Raw genomic sequence first — 12,700 nt, 5'->3', positions numbered from 1 at the left:
CTGTGATCAGAATGTAAAGGTACCCTGTCATCTGCTAAAATTTTGTTCATCATGCTATCTCCTCATTTTCCAATTAGCTTCCAGACCAGCCAGCCTTGATAGTGGCAGAACATCCACTAGTAATAGCAATAACAATGCTTCACTCCATGAAGTCAAAGGTATGCTGTAGGTGAATTTACATTCCTGCTTCTTTGCCATTATTTTCTCTGTAGGAATTTTTGCTTGAATTGAAAACTAAACCAAAACAAAACGAGCAATGTAGCATGCTTTTCTGTAGCTATGTTTGTACCCCTCAGCCTTTGTTCCCCAAATTAGAGAAAGATTCAAGTATCGATAGAATTTGTTTTTAATAGATTTTTAAGTGGTGATACTAATGTGTGGGTTTCAAAGTATTTCAAACCAAATCTTAACCATTTAATGATCTTGCAAAATAAATATTCCCCCAAAATTATATTAAAATCATGTATTTTTTTAACAGATATTTGAGTTACTCTGCTATTTTTCCTGTAGCATCCAACCATCTGCTTCCTGCTGCTGTAATGCTATATAGCGTACAACACAAAACAGACAAATTGGTATATGTGCTATATGCCTGGAGAAGTAGCGTTCCAAAATTCTTGTTTCTGAACTATTTTGGAGAAAATATTTTCTTTCCATTCCATCTCTAATATTCTGTATAATGTAAAACTCATTTATAGTGCATTGAAACGTGTGCTTTGCAGACAAGAACTGAGGCATATCTTTAGTCTCAGAATACAGCATTAAGTAGAGGTGCAAATGATAAGTGAAGGGTGGCTTTTAATTCAAAAGCTATTGTACCACATTTAAAAAGCTATGAGAGGTAAGTCAGGGGAGTGAAATTGTACTGTATTTATTTTGAGCCCTTTAGGGTAACTATGTGTTTCAGTATTCTAAATGGGATTATTGTGAATTGAATGTGAAAGTGTTCCAGTTTGAATAAGGTTGCAGTGCTTTAACAGCTTTCATATATTTTGTGACGGAGTATTTAATACTGTTTACCCCAAAAGCAGGTGTGGTTAACAATCAAAGCAGGCCTCAGAGTCACAGCAGTGGAGAGTTCAGTTTGCTACACGAACACGATGCTTGGTCAAGCAGCAGCAGCAGTCCTATTCAGTATTTGAAAGGCCATACAAGGTCTAGTCCTGTGCTTCCGCAAAGAACACCTGAAATACTGGATCGATGCGGAAAACAGATCAAAACTGATTCTCCTGGAAGTGAAGTTGTTACCCTGCAGCAGTTCTTGGAAGAAAGCAACAAAAGTACCTCAAGCGAGGTTAGTGCAAAACATATTTTAACTATGTTATTACATCATAACATTTACTCTAATTGATAGACTTAATAGAATATTTATCACAAGAATTGCTCTAGAACTTTGTGGAAACTCTGCATTTAGTAGTGTGGGCTGTCTCCTGGTAAACCATACTTGCTGTATTTTGCAGTTTGACTCTAGGATGCTGAGGTAGATAAAAAAGCGTCAGTCTCTACTGCACACGATTATCTGGTGCACTGATGCGTGGTACGCTCATCAGGATTTAGCTGGAAGACCACAAACTCAAAGAAAGCTTGCTGTGCATCTTCCAGTTCAGCTCTTGTCTTCAGTGGGAGCTGTTGTCTTACATCTGGTGGTTTCATGTTTACTTACTTATTTAACACCACTGGGCAAAACACCTAGCCTTGGAGCTCACTGAAATCTAGGAGAGAATGTTATTTAAAATCAGTGCCAGTTTGTTGAAGCACAGAATCACTCTTGTCTCTGCTGCTGTTCTAATTCCTTTGTCACTCAAGTAGATCTGTTGGAAGCCTAGGAGTGCTCTAGACTGTAAGGAGAGGCATTTACTCTGGATAGGGCCTAAGGGTAAGGATCAGCTTCCACCTATTTTTAGTTACACAGTTATAACGGAAACATACAGATTCACATCTGAATTGATTGGGATAGTCTGTGCCTTGAATCCCTGAATTTTTTGTTAGCTACTTAAAAATGATGTAGCACCTGTGATCTCTCTGGCAAGATGTTTGTGGTAATTAAGTTTTTTGTTTGTTTGTTTTTCATCTGTTTAAAACATTAAATAATATTCTGGAAACAGAACTAAGGGACCACCTGAGTTATCAAATCTAATCCACTGCTGCTCAGGAATCAAAGAATCCATTTCATAGAACCACTGAATAATTCAGGCTGGAAGGGTCTTCAGAAGTTCTCCCTTCAGCCTTCTGCGAGAGCCTTTCCTGAAAGCATTTATCTTAAAGATTTATTCCAAATTATTTCCTTCATCGTTTCAAAAAGTGATGAAGTCTTTAAGTCTGTAAATAGAATATGCTGTTGTTTCTTTTTTTTCTATTTCTGAATTCTTCTACAAAAATAACTTTTTGAAACCCATCCAGATTCAGCCACCGAAGCTCTGTATGCTTTGTATTGTTTTCTGAGGTTGTCTTTTATTGTTTGAGTGTGCAGAGATTGTAAGCTTTTAGCTCCGTATTGTCAGTGTAAGTTAGAATGGTAGCTCATTTGAAATTGCTTAGCAAAGTAGTGATGGGTGGTGGCAGACAGCAAGTGGGTGAGAAGATGAGCTTGAAGTTCTCAGCTTTTGCACTATTTGGTGCTATGGGTGCTAACTCCAAGTAGCTGTGATTGCTGTGGTAACCTAGTTTTTAACTTGCTTGTAAGTAACCTGTGTGGAAAACTCATAAGCATTTAGATATAATACCACTTTCAGTTCTAAGATTTTATATTTTAAGACATTTTGAGAATTTTTCTGTGTCCTCAAAGATTAATGAAGGAAAAAGTAAAAATTACAAGCTGTACATTTGCAATACGTTTGGTATTTTTGACAGATGAAATCTGGGAGTGAAGAGAATCTTTTAGATGAAGTAATGAGAAGTTTATCTGAGTCATCTGAGCTGACAGGAAAGGAAAAGCTAAGAAAGGCATCTTCTGGTTGTGGAATTGTGAGGTCATCGAGCGTAAAAAATCCGGTTCATTTCTCAGATGGACGATCCATTAAACCAGAACAGCTCGTGAGACCCAGCCTTCGTAAAACAGAAGATGCCTATTTTACTAGCTCTCCAATAAAATTTACATCAGGCACTCAAGGGAAGGCCAAATCAGTGAAAGAAAAGATGCAAACATCTGTATCACAGCAACAATCAAGGGACTGCAATCCTTATGCCACCTTACCTCGTGCAAGCAGTGTGATTTCTACAGCAGAAGGAACTACTCGAAGGACAAGCATTCATGATTTTTTGTCTAAGGACATTAGGCAACCTGTTTCTAGTGATCCAGCAACATCCACCGCTGACAGAAGTGTTCCAGCAACATCTAGTGAGTACTCAGCACACCAGTTATCCTCTCATTTTTTTCACTGTGTGGCTTACAGAGTAGATTGTGTTCCACAAAGCAGTGCAACTAATACAGTTAAACCACATAACTTAGTCTGCAACTCTGATATGCCTAAGACTTCAAGGATGGAAAGGTCCAATTTTTGTGAGAAAGCTTTTTTAAGTACAAATATGTATGATGATCAAGTCAGTCTGTCTGGTAATGAGAGCGCAGGATCTTTTACTGTGTTGCAGCCATTTTTATCCCTTAACACTGAATTAGTTAGTAACATAAGTGGATTGCCTCCAAGGTCTCCGTCAAAAGCTGATCAGGCAAACCTGTCAAAGTTTGTACCAAAAAATCAGGAAGAGCCTTTTACCAATCAGAACTCTGCTAATAGGGACCTGTGGTCAGCTCTGAGTAGTGAATTTGTTCCTACCAGCTGTGTGAACACACATGAGGCAGAGTCCCTGCTTCTTGATTCTGAAGATACTAAAACTGTGTGGTATGAGTATGGTTGTGTATGATAAGAAAATTGTATTACTAAATATATAATTATATAGGACACGTAGGTGCTCTGTTGAATGTCTGCTGGACTTAGAATTTCACTACAATGAAAAAGTAACTTCATTTAAATCTGTGGGTTATTTTTTTTGCCTAGGAACAGTGGCACACAGCTCAGTTGTGTGCTCAAGCATGTGTTCGAATGTAAAATTGTAACCTCGTCCAAGTTTGCATGAAACATTAATTGCGCTGTATATATTTTGCATGTTTTCAAAACCTTTATAATGCAAGCTATATTTTAATTGTTGTCCATTATATTTTGTTTTTGTTTTTTTTTTTTTCCTGTACGTAACTGAATGCATGTTAAAAGCAATCGCATGCTGTGTAGCCAGAAATTGCACAGTGAACTACAGCATTGTCAGTGCAAAGACTGTGTCTTTCAGTTGCGCTTATGCTTCCAGTTGATCAGTAACGTGTTGACTCTGCGTTTGGAGTACAAATACCTTTTCCCTGTACCAGTGAAAAGAAGCATTTAGGGAGATTTAGAGAGATTTCCCTTGCTCTGTTCCTTGCTCTTAACATTTATACCACCTCCCGTGTGTCACTCTGCTCAAGAAACAACTTATAATCCAGTAACTCAGTGAGTTTGTCTTGCACAAAAATGATTCACGTTTCATATTAATGTTTAAATATTTTGGTAAGTAATTAGAATTACCATTCATAATTCTAAACTTAAAATAATGATCTTTTTTTTTTCTTTTTTTTTTTTTTTAAGAGGTGACAATGGAACAACATGTAGCACTCACAGTGAAAAAATGACCGTTTCCACCTTTTCCCATTCATATATGTTGTCTTTCCACATCTGGTGTACAAATGTGGTGCAGTATGCTGTTTCACTAGGAGTCAAATAACACCCTTATCTGAGAATCCATGTGTTGTATGGTAATAAACTTGTATTGATTATGTTGGAAATTCATTTTTTCTTCTTAATATAAATAACACTCGTGTAATAGGAACCAAGATGTATAGCAGAGTAACAAAAACTGTTAAATATTAGTGCTGCAGGAGGCAAGTAATTCAGAACTTGCTTATGAATTCAAGTGTATAACTCATTAAATTCTGGGCAACCAGCTGAACAGTAATGTTGGAAAGTGATGTCTTAAACCATGGTTTCAAGCAATTTCTTGAAACTTTGCAATGATAAATATTTATAACATATATATATATATATATACACTCATATATACATGTGAAATAATGAAAAACCTATTCAGAATTTTCCAATTGAATTTATTTTGTCAGCAGTTCTGTTGCAGTCGTGCTGCTGCTGTGGGTGATGGACTTAAATTCCCCAGTGTTTAACTAAGGAGGAGTAGAAGTGATGCAAAAAAACAGTTCCTTCAGAGAAAGCAGCAGACGTCCTTTGTGTTGTTGGTCTCTAAAGTCTCCATTTAATACACGAGAACTGTTAATTAAATGTGGAGGTAGCTCTTCCAAAGACCCATACGGGTTAGAAGGGACCTCTGAAGATCCCCCAGGTCAAACCTCCTGCTAAAGCAGGTTCCCTGCAGAAGGTCTCAAGGAAAGTGTCCATACAGGTTTTGATTTTCTCCAGGGAAGGTCACTGCCACCTCTCAGGGCAGCCTCTTTCTCATGTTCAAGCAGAATTTCCTGTTCCAGTTTGTGCCTGTTCCCCCTTGTTCTGTCACTGGGCACCACCAAAAGAGCTTGCCTGGCCTCATCTGCTTGACACCTGCCCTTTCAGTATTAATGAGTGTTGATAAGATCCTCTCTCCACCTTATCTCCACACTGAGCAGTCCTAGGTCTCTCACCCTTTCCTTATGAGGAAGAGATGCTTCATGCCTCTAATGATTTTTGTGGCCTTCTGCTGGACTCTCTGCAGAAGATTTCTGTCTAAACTGGGGAGCCCAGAACTGGACAGTATTCTAAATGTGGCTTCACCAGAGCAGAGTTGAGGGGGATCACCTCCCTCGACCTGCTGTTCAACAGTCTTTGTAATGCACTCCAGGATCCCATTGGCCGCCTTGGCCACCAGGGCAAACTGCTGGCTCATGGCCACCAGGACCCACAGGTCCTTTTCTGCAGTGCTCCTTTCCAGCAGGTCATCCTCTAACCTGTATTGATATGTGTGGTTATTTCTCTCTGGATGTAGGACTCTACGCTTGCCCTTGTTGACCTCAGGTTCCTGTGAGCCCAGTTCTTCAGCCTTTCCAGGTCTTGCTGAATGGCAGTACAGCTTTCTGGTATCACTGGTCAGCTACTCCTCACAGCTTCAGATCATCAACAATCTTGCTAAGGGTTGACTCTGTCCATTCTTCCAGGGTGTTGATGAAGATATTGAATGAGATCAGACCCAGTATCAGCCCCCGGGGAATACCATTAGCTATTGATCTCCAACCAGACTCTGGACTGCTGATCACAACCCTCCCCTCATCTACCCAGCTAGTCATGACAGAAGGCTACCAGATTGGTCAAGCATGATTTCCCTTTGCTGAACTCATGTTGGCTATTCCTTTCTTCTACTTCTTTGGAGATGACCTCCAGAATAAGTTGTTTCATCACTTTCCAGGAACAGAAGTGAGGCTGACTGGCCTGTAGCTTTGCATGACCTCTTTTGCCCCTTTTGAAGATTGGGGTGACACTGGCTGTCCTTCAGTCTTCAAGCAGCCTCTCCTGTTCTCCCTGACCCTCCATAGGTGATAGAGTGGTTTTGGCAGTCGCTTCTGCCAGCTCCCTCTGCACATGTGGGTGCATCTAGACCTTCAATTACTTTTTGAGATGAGGAAAAGGAGTAGGAGGAGGGGAAAAAAAAGGATTTATTGAAGGCATTCTGTAGAGCAGAAAATTGTTTCAAAAAATAAAATAGCCATCTTTTACCATGCTTGCAGGCATCTATTATTATTGGGCTGATGATTTTTCATGTGTTTTTCACAGTGCGCTGTGCTCATCGTTGCCATATTTCCCCTTCAAATTTTCACCCTTTAAAACAGAAATAACAACACGGCCTCAAATCTGAAGAAGAGTTAATTTCAGTCTTTGTAGCATTACCAGTACTTTGTGTGAACTCATTCTGTGCCTCCAGTATGTTTTTCCTACCTGACTGCAAGGTTGTTTCTCTTAGCAAAGATCCTTAATGATCAGGACAAGGTCTGTAGCTAGAGACAGTATCTTCTATTTAGATCCAGTTGTCATTGTTTGAGGAATTCTTCAGGTTTCAGACATGCTGTTAGCTCTTGTGTGGAAGCCTTACCTTGCTTAGGTCCTTTAGACTGTTACAATAGTGAAAAATAGCAGTATTGTCTCCAGATATATGCCTATTATGAACTTTCCTGCACAAGCACTAGTCCCTAATTGTAATGAGTGATTGTAATGAGGGAAGCCAGCCTAAAGAGAAATCCTAGGGGTTCTCCCCCTGTGGAGTGTAGTTAAGCTTGCTTTCAGTGGAACAAAAGAAGCATTTTTCCAGCCACAGCTTGTGGGGTGCTTCAGTTTGCATTGCTTCGTTTATTTCCACAGCAATAAACTTTCACATACAAAACAATTCTGATAGTGTTTATACCTGATGCTTGATGCTTGTAGCCTGTGTTTTGCATTATTCCCAAGAGGAGGGAGCACTAATACAGCTGCTTTCACTAAGACAAAAGGCTTCAGAATAGCTGAATGTTATGCTGGTATCTGTATCCTCTTACAGATGAGGAGTTCTGACAAATCTTGTCCTACCCAAGCTACTGGTTTGCATTATTTTATAAACTCGTGATTTAAACTTCAGTTCTGAAGATGATGATTATTTTGCTCCTGTTCTTGCTCCACTCGGTTCACTGCAGCAGGAAAAGCACGCTCCTAGTTTATGAAAGAAAATGAATGCTTTTGTGTGTAATAGGAACTGTTTAGTAAACTTAATTTACTTGGCTATTTCTTGGTCTTTATGTGCTAGTAACACGTATGTCGTGAGTGTCTCTGTTGGTCTGTGTATAAGAAGTGGAAGAATCTATGAGATTCATTACAGATCCAGTCACTGCTGCTCCTTGGCCATCCATCGAGGTGGCTGACTGTCAAACGCACAGCGCACTTGCTCGTTCCCTGGTCCCTGCTGCCTTTAAAATAGGATGGTAGAACTCTGCATGGTAATTATAGACACTAAATAGTAGCTGCTAGCCTAAAAGGGGTGGTTGCTCAGGTTCCATGATTTGCTTGCCATTAAGTGTTTGCTTGATGCTTTGCTTTGAGTGAATAGTGAACTCAGATACTGCATTTTGCATGTTCAAGCTGTTGCATGCAAAGATAATTTTCTGCTTAGCAGAATTACATGTGAACGTTTCTGTAAATATGAACAAGGTTAAACAAAAATAAAGGAAAAGTTGAGTAAAGTTCTCAACTAGGTTGTCAGCCTTGATAAAATATGATATTGTTTTCTAATCATACAGGCAGAGTTATAGGTTTAGTGTATATAAAAGTTGAACATATCTGATTGTGGCTTTGAAAAGTGTACCTTATTATTCTGAATGCTAAGATGAACTTTAATGACTGTCATTGAGTAGGCACTTCCATAAGTTTCTTCTGTCCCTCTTTTCTGTCCTCTCCAAAAGCCCTAAATGTTTGTATATCCTTTTGCTCTACCGATAAGTAGAATGAATGTATGCATAAGGGTTTTTTTCTTGTCCTGATCAATGTGATAAATAATATGAAATGCTTTTCTCTGCAGATGTGGAAGCTATCCCAGAAAGCAGAAATTCAAAATGCAGGTCTAGGGAGCAACAAAGCTCCTAAATCTATTACCCACTACATGAGATGTGGGCCAAGTGGTGAGTTTTCTTCCCAAAATGTAAATGAGCTTAATTTCATTTACAACAAACTAACAGCATTACACGTAAGAATGAGCGCACATGGCATTAACCAGATGTAAATACTGCTTGCTTAACTGGCTTTATCTTGCTTGTTAGTTAAGCCAGAATGTGTTGTTTTAGTGCAGTTGTTTTGCCTGTGCAGGTAGGGAACTTTGTCCCATTGAGCCTTTCTTTTGCCGGTAAAGATGCCATTTTTTTTTCAGTTTTCAAATTTATCTTGAAGAAGAAAGTACAACAAAGGCAAATGAAGCACTAATAGTGAAGTCAGTTCTTAGAAAGGGACAGATAAGTCCAAAAGAACAGTTAAAACAATTTTGTTTTGCAAAATATTCCATCGTATAAGAAAGCGGCCTTTTGATAAAGCTTGTCTTTGGCATTCTGTCCTCCTTTTGATGTGATTAAAACATCCTTGATGTGTGCTGTTAGTGCTGTTAGTTCTGTTAGTGACTTAACTCTGTATTTTATACCTCTGCGCTTCAGCTTTTCTTACGTTCTTTTCTCTACCTTTCTGCCTTTCAACACAGAGAGAAAAGTGTCCTTCCGTGTCTCAATATGAAGCCTTTATTTCTGAAGTAAACAAGACAGCAACTGTAGGAATCATTAATAAATATTAAGGGAATTTTTTACATCCTTCGTGACTAGAGCAGGCAAGAAATAAAAAGCTACCTACCTTACTTCCTTCCTTCCTTGAATCAAGGAGCTCTACTGGAGTCTGCTGCCGAAAATTGGTAGATGATCATAGGAATTATTGCACATTGCACTGTTAAGATCTGAATAAAGGACAGTTTTCATCTCCCTAAGGACCAAGGATTTTAAGGTCTCAAGAATTACTCCAGGAAAAAAACAAACAAACTTCTTTCACCTTCTGTTTATGAAATTAGCCACTGATTTGCTTAAGCTTCTGCTAATACTTAGTCAAAAAAAAAAACCCAACCCGTAACTCGCAGTTTATATTAACTTCTGTAAATTTACAATAAATGCTGTAGTATTTTGTTGAAAGCGACTGTATATACAAAAACCTCCCGGCTTACTGGCACTTTCCTGCCTTATTGGTTAGCATAATCTGCATGGAACAGCTCTTTATAAGGTTTATGTTAATTTCTTCTTGTTGCGTACTGCGGGAACAAAAAATTGTTTACATACATGGAAATATTTGATAACTAACAAATGTGGGGGCTTGTGGGATAATCGTGTAATATAGAAAATGTTTGTTACTTGCGTTTTTCTCATTCCCAAGTTATTCTGCATATCCATGTTCAGATGCCTTTGGCGGGAAATTGTCAGGTCTGATTTTCTGTAACTTTTACTTTAGCATAAGGCTGTTTTCAACAAATGGCATTTCCAGAAGAAGGCTGTTATACCGTGTTTTTGTGCTGACTGATTTCTTCTTGTATTGTTGGCCTTCTGACATGAGTTTGATTGCAGCTTAGGTGGTTTCTTGACAGCAAAAAGAAAACAACACAGGAAATAACATGTATGCATTTTACAATCAATTCCTCTTAAGGTTTTATTGTAAGATACATTTTCTTGCTTATTGACTTATATTAAAGTCAACAAGTGTAATTGGTACATTCGGTGGTTGTTTTGGAAGCATTTGCAGTAAGCTCAAAGGAAGTGTACCTGAACTAACAAGCAGGTCTGACATTACTGTAATCCTTTTTTATTTCAACACAGTAGGGCACGTTCATGTTTCTGTTCTTCAGGGTCACATTAGCTGTGTAACCTCCTTGTGTCTGATCTCCCACTGCAACTGTGTTCAGAGTAAAGTAAATTAAGCATGGCTCAGGACTGGGGTTGCAGCGTGTTTGTAAAAGGGTCACACTGCTGTTCAGACTGTGATACGGCAACTGCAGCTCCTTTCATTTCATCTTTTTTTCTCAAGGTTTCCAGGTTTTGCCATTTATCAAGCTTTCAGGGATAATTTTTTATCCCTGAAATAATTTTTGACTGGAGAGAGAACTCAGTCCTGCAGATTTAAAAGCGTACTGGCAAGTTGTCTCTTATTTTACTGAAATTTTGTCAAAAAAGGAAGAGGAAGAAAACAAACAAAAGTAAGTCCAATAAGCTTTAGAACTGGAAATTTTATTTTCCTGAAAGTGACTTCCTTCTGAAATACTTCTTTATGATCGAACATGTTACAAGGTCTCCATCAAATGGATTATTTTGTCTTGGCAATACAAATGCCTGGTTCTGCCTGAGTGTTTTTTCCATGGAGAGTTTAAACTTTTTTTTCCCCCTGAAACTTGGACAAACTTTGCAGCTCTACACCTTAGAGGAGTTTGATTTTTTTTTTTTTTTTATTTTTCCTCTAATGACGTTTCTGGTATTTATATTCATCAGCTGAATTTCAGCACAAACTCATGCAAGTGCCTCATTCTGGTCCCCTTATTCTTGGTGCCAAGATTTTCCTTGCTTTCAGAGGCAGCATCCTGAGTTTTGCAGAATATTGCCATAGTTCAATGATCCCAGGAGCGACCTGAAGCCCAGAGCATTCCTGACATCCAGTTCCAGAACGTTTTTGCGGGCAGTCTGAGGTCATCTGCACATGGAATAACTTCCTGTGCTGTAATTGATAGCGAAGGACTCAGGGTGCTCCAGGCTGCAGTGACAGCTTCCAGGTGTCACATGCTGTATTGCAGGTACTGCTGTGTCCCTGTGTGCAGTCAGAGCTCAGGTATTACCAAGGTTCTTCCTCAGTACAGAGTGAGCCAGACAGAGCCCTGGTGTGCTCTCAGAGTAAAATTACTGTAAGCAATAAAAACATGCTGTCAGACCAGCTTTCTCTGCCATTCCCGTGCATAGCCATAGGGACCGAAGGAAAACTTGCCTTACAGAGTTTCATCAACATGTGATCATGTCAGTAGCCCTCACTAAAGTCATAGCTGTTAGGAAAGATAATTTAGATAAGTAAATACTAGGAAACTAATTCTTAATTTTGCTACTTTCAGGTTTGTTTCAGGGCCCGAGTGTTGGTGCATTCTTCCAGTACCTCTCCTTGGCAACAGAGGACTGATGCACTTGAAACTTTTAAACCCTAACCAATTTGTAGTGTCACTGTTTCTAGGGCTCACGTGTCTTGAATTAACCCATAGTGCCAAACACTGTTTTATTGCAGTATCTGTGCAGCTGTGTGCGCCCTGGCTTGCTGCATACTCAAAGACCTGGGAATATTGCCATGGCTGATGTGTGTCATGTTGCCAGGCACACTGCAGCCTTCTGCCCTCACTACACGTGGCTGTGTCATTCCTTCACGGGGACTCCTCTGGCCTTTCATTTTTTTGTCTCTTCTGTATTCATTAAGTTGTCCAGAGTGTTCCATCATGGCTGGGATGCTTAGTCACAAATGTGAAAGTTATTGGTCAACTAATTCTATGTATTGAAAGTGAAAAGCCTTTGTCCAAAAACCTAAGTGCATTTCCCTTGTTTGAGAGCATCAACAGGAATGTGGGGATGTGGCAGCAGAGTTCATCCCACTAACACAGGTCAGAGCTGTGTGCCGGGAGTGCTGGCTGGTGTCCCCTGCACCGTTCTTGGTAGGGTTTGAGCTGCTGGGCCAGCATCAGCACAGAGGGAGAGCGAGGGATTTTGGTTTGTATTCGCCAAGTTACACTAAAGTAGCACCAGGGATACATTTTCATTGAGATCAGACCCTAAGAATCCTCATGCTTTTGTGAAGGCAGGAATGCATACAGGAAGTGCTCTGCACTGTGATACAGATCTCTTTCCAAACTGGTGGTAAGGCACCTCATCTTTCCACACAACTATAAACCAAACACTCAGTGTAATTTGGGAACCACCAAGGGGTTCTGTGAAACACGGCCTCCCAGGGGAGCAGCACAGTGGCTGTGGGGCAGCCTACAAGAAGAGCACATCACTGTTAGCAGCAAAAGTTGAGTTGCCAAACGTGTCACTGTTAATTCAAGTTTACAGACTTTGTTTTAATACTGTACAATGTAGAATTTCCATTTGCTTTGCTGATAGTCTGCTGTTATTTAG

The 12,700-nt window shown here is 39.6% G+C and overlaps 1 protein-coding gene across 14 annotated transcripts in view; it reads left to right on the top strand.

Annotated features, from left to right (window-relative positions):
* CCDC88A (coiled-coil domain containing 88A) overlaps positions 1-12,610 on the top strand; it is a 71,285-nt gene extending 58,675 nt beyond the window's left edge. For 6 of the 14 annotated variants that reach the window (XM_072333673.1, XM_072333677.1, XM_072333676.1 and 3 more), the window contains 3 exons: positions 78-158; positions 1,029-1,294; positions 2,851-3,923. In XM_072333673.1, the coding sequence (XP_072189774.1) occupies positions 78-158; positions 1,029-1,294; positions 2,851-3,861 (1,358 nt within the window). In that variant the 3' untranslated portion in view covers positions 3,862-3,923. Of the gene's footprint in view, positions 1-77; positions 159-1,028; positions 1,295-2,850; positions 3,924-8,562; positions 8,663-9,228 lie in introns of those variants that run through there. The other 8 variants (XM_072333685.1, XM_072333680.1, XM_072333681.1 and 5 more) reach the window with 4 other exon arrangements.
* Positions 12,611-12,700: the final 90 nt, after the last annotated feature.

Source organism: Excalfactoria chinensis, chromosome 3 (genome assembly GCF_039878825.1).
Source record: "Excalfactoria chinensis isolate bCotChi1 chromosome 3, bCotChi1.hap2, whole genome shotgun sequence".
Classification (NCBI taxonomy): Eukaryota; Metazoa; Chordata; class Aves; order Galliformes; family Phasianidae; genus Excalfactoria; species Excalfactoria chinensis.
The sequence above is the reverse complement of the archived record's forward strand: the minus strand, read 5'-3'. Positions and strand labels throughout refer to the sequence as shown.